At 32.3% G+C, this 3,163-nt stretch overlaps 2 protein-coding genes across 2 annotated transcripts; both read left to right on the top strand.

The window, feature by feature from the left end:
• The first annotated feature begins 83 nt into the window (after window positions 1-83).
• Window positions 84-649, top strand: LOC115034298 (histone acetyltransferase KAT7-like). Its single transcript, XM_029490747.1, has 2 exons — window positions 84-247; window positions 319-649. Exons 1-2 carry the CDS (start codon window positions 176-178, stop codon window positions 544-546), a joined length of 300 nt encoding a protein of 99 aa, XP_029346607.1. The 5' UTR covers window positions 84-175; the 3' UTR covers window positions 547-649.
• A 176-nt stretch (window positions 650-825) lies between these two features.
• Window positions 826-2,593, top strand: LOC100158748 (histone acetyltransferase KAT7-like). The gene is made up of 2 exons (XM_029490748.1): window positions 826-943; window positions 1,014-2,593. Exons 1-2 carry the CDS (start codon window positions 895-897, stop codon window positions 1,238-1,240), a joined length of 276 nt encoding a protein of 91 aa, XP_029346608.1. The 5' UTR covers window positions 826-894; the 3' UTR covers window positions 1,241-2,593.
• Window positions 2,594-3,163: the final 570 nt, after the last annotated feature.

Raw genomic sequence — 3,163 nt, 5'->3', positions numbered from 1 at the left:
TTGTAGAGTACAATTCCAAACTCCAGTTACGATGTCCTAGTGTAATAAAATTTGGAAAATTTGAAGTGAGACTTGTTATTCATGTCCATTTCCACAGGAGGAGAATTCTTCGAGATTAATATTTTGTGAATTTTGTTTAAAATACACTAAATGTCAATCGATTTTGGAAAGACATATGCGGCACTGTTATTGGAGAACACCACCAGGCACAGAAATCTACCAAAGTGGAGATTTAAGCGTTTTTGAAGTAAATTAATTTTATGAAACAATTCATAATAGAGATAAACTATACAATTGTTTAATTTTTTTTTCAAACAGGTTGATGGAAAAGTAGACAAAACGTATTGCCAAACACTATGTCGAATGGGAAAACTATTTTTACAGTTAAAAACTCTTGACTATGGCGTTGAACCGTTCTTATTTTACATTGTGACGAAAAACGACGGTTTTGTAAGTGTACCTATAATAATAAATTTTATATTGTATTTTCGAAGTGAAAACTCCTATTGGGAGGCTATCTGCTCTCCGATCGAATCATGTGCCTAAACGCATAAAAGAATCATTCAGTGACACTGAAAAAATATGTACCTAACGCTGTCAATCCATTCTATATATTTATGTGTATGTGTATGTGTCTGCACCCAATTATAAGTCCACCCATTATAATATAACTTAAATTTAAATACAAGCCAATAATCAAAATGTATTAATAGAAGTTTTCATTTCTGTCTGCCGTCGCAAGACGATAATTCAATTTTTATTGTTTTTTTAGTCGTTTACTATATTATATTGTAATAATGTTCAATTAAAAATGTTTAGGGGTGTCATTTGGTTGGTTATTTTTCAAAACTAAAACAAAATGAAGAACATTTTAATGTAGCTTGTATCATTATCATGCCACCGTACCGAAGACAAGGATATGGACGAATCCTCGTTGAATTTAGTAAGTGAATACTACCTATAGTATGGGCCTAGGTGTTGTAGCATATATCACGCATAGTTTATCTTTTCAGGTTATCTGCTATCTAAAATTGAAAAACAACCAGGAACTCCAGAAACACCCCTTTCCGACTTGGGTAAAATTACATACGATGCATATTGGAAAGGTGTTATTCTAGAATATTTAGATAAACACAGAGGAATCGACACCATATGCATCAATGATGTTATTAGTGAAACTGGTAATTTAAAAACATTTAATTTGAAACTTTTTTATCAGAATTTTATGAGACAATCATAACATTAGTACAAATTTTAATTTAGGTTTAATGAAACAAGATATTATATACACGTTTCATACGCTCAACATGGTTGTAGAAGTCTATAATGAAACGACAATATATATAGACTGGAATGTTGTAGACTCTCACATAAAGAAGAAAATTGAGTTAAACCAAGTTCATATTGACCCAGATCGGTTGAGATGGTCACCACCAAACAATCCATCGAATTTACAATGTTCACCAGGTGATGGCCAAGTTAGTTTTTCCTGATAACAAAAAAAAACGATTTTAAATAAATACAATATTTTTTTTTAGTATATTAACATCTTGAAAAACCTGTGAAGTTTATTCGACGGACAGTGGGTGGCTAACCCTATAGTACCTATATATACGTGTGCGCGGCTGTTCCTGTACCTGGTTTACACGCGACTCACGGCCCTGTGGTTTTCTGCGCACTGTTCGCTACCATTCCCGAGTCACCACTTGGGGATGCACTTGTACATCCGGCTGTCTCTGATGTTCGCCTGCTCGTGATGTTTTTGGTGCTGCCATCCACCGTCGGCCACTGATGACAGCGTCTTGCGATTCGTGCTTTGTATTCGACACGGCCATATTCGCGAACTTTTACGGTTTTAAAATCCGGCTTCAACACCCGGTCTATAGCCAACGCGGTCAACACTATCACGCTCACCGTCACGATGTTCCTGGCCCTCAAGATTTACCCCGTGCTGGCCGACGACTGTGGCATCATGTACCGCAACTTTCTGATATCGTCGCTGTTCGGCGTCACGTCCGTAGTCATCTTCTTCCTGTGGCTTCCCGGGACCAAGGGCAAGACGGTTGCCGCCTTTCAGGCCTAGCTCAGGAAGACGGACGATTTAGTCTGAACGATGTCACACGATCGAGTTCAACTGCTGCTGGTGGTCGCTGAGCACCAAGTCGATAATTTTACGACTTTGGACTTGCGTCGAGTGTGCAGAACTTAATACAAATATATTATAATAGAAGTGTCCAGTAGATAGGAATTGTCTATTAATTTTATGTTTGTTTTTTACAACACAAAGATCATGTTATGTTATGTTTTTGTTACAACAAATTATTATTTCTTTTTGGATCTGGTTTATAAGAATAGTAGCACTGATGGTTTGATAAATAAATTGTACATATACAATATAACGAGATATTGACACAAAAACTACATTTAAATTACAGGATTATTATTTCAATTTCATTTTCCAAATAAATGTTTACTTAATTTACAGTTATCAATTATTCCTTAAATCGCATAATTTATAGACATTATTCCTGTTTTTTTGCCACATTGAGCACCTTTTTTTTTTGTTAATATTATCGTTTCTGGTTTTTTTCCACATTGCGAGCAATTTTCTTATTTTCATTTGTATTACTTCTTAATTATTTTTCGGAATAAATATTTCAAAATTTTAAAGCACTCATTAATTATACTAGTATATCAAATATATTGTTTATAATATTATTGAATTATCATTTATCTCACACCTCTAATGTTTTTTGTTTATTTTTTTCAAAATTATAAACTATCGTGTTTAAAAATGATATTATTTTTATATTTGATATAATTTATTACTGTATTCAAATTATTATTGTAATAGATATGATAAAATTGTTATATTATCTATAAATTATCCAATAATAAAATAATTTTGTTTATTCAGTAAAATGTTGTTTTATATTTTTTGTATTAAACAGTAGGTACGATTTTATTTATTACAACAGAAAAATCATTGATGAACATGATAGATAAATTTATCTAGATAATTATTTGTTCATATTTTATCTTATCTAGATAAATAGTTACGAGATATCTAAACGTTCATCTTAGATAATTTTTTTACTAATCTAAATAAATTCATCTAGATACATTTTTTATTGATAAAAATCGCGAAATTGTACAAACGCAT

Source organism: Acyrthosiphon pisum, chromosome A2, assembly GCF_005508785.2.
Source record: "Acyrthosiphon pisum isolate AL4f chromosome A2, pea_aphid_22Mar2018_4r6ur, whole genome shotgun sequence".
Taxonomy (NCBI): Eukaryota; Metazoa; Arthropoda; class Insecta; order Hemiptera; family Aphididae; genus Acyrthosiphon; species Acyrthosiphon pisum.
Note: the sequence above shows the minus strand (reverse complement) of the source record. Positions and strands in the feature narration are given on the sequence as shown.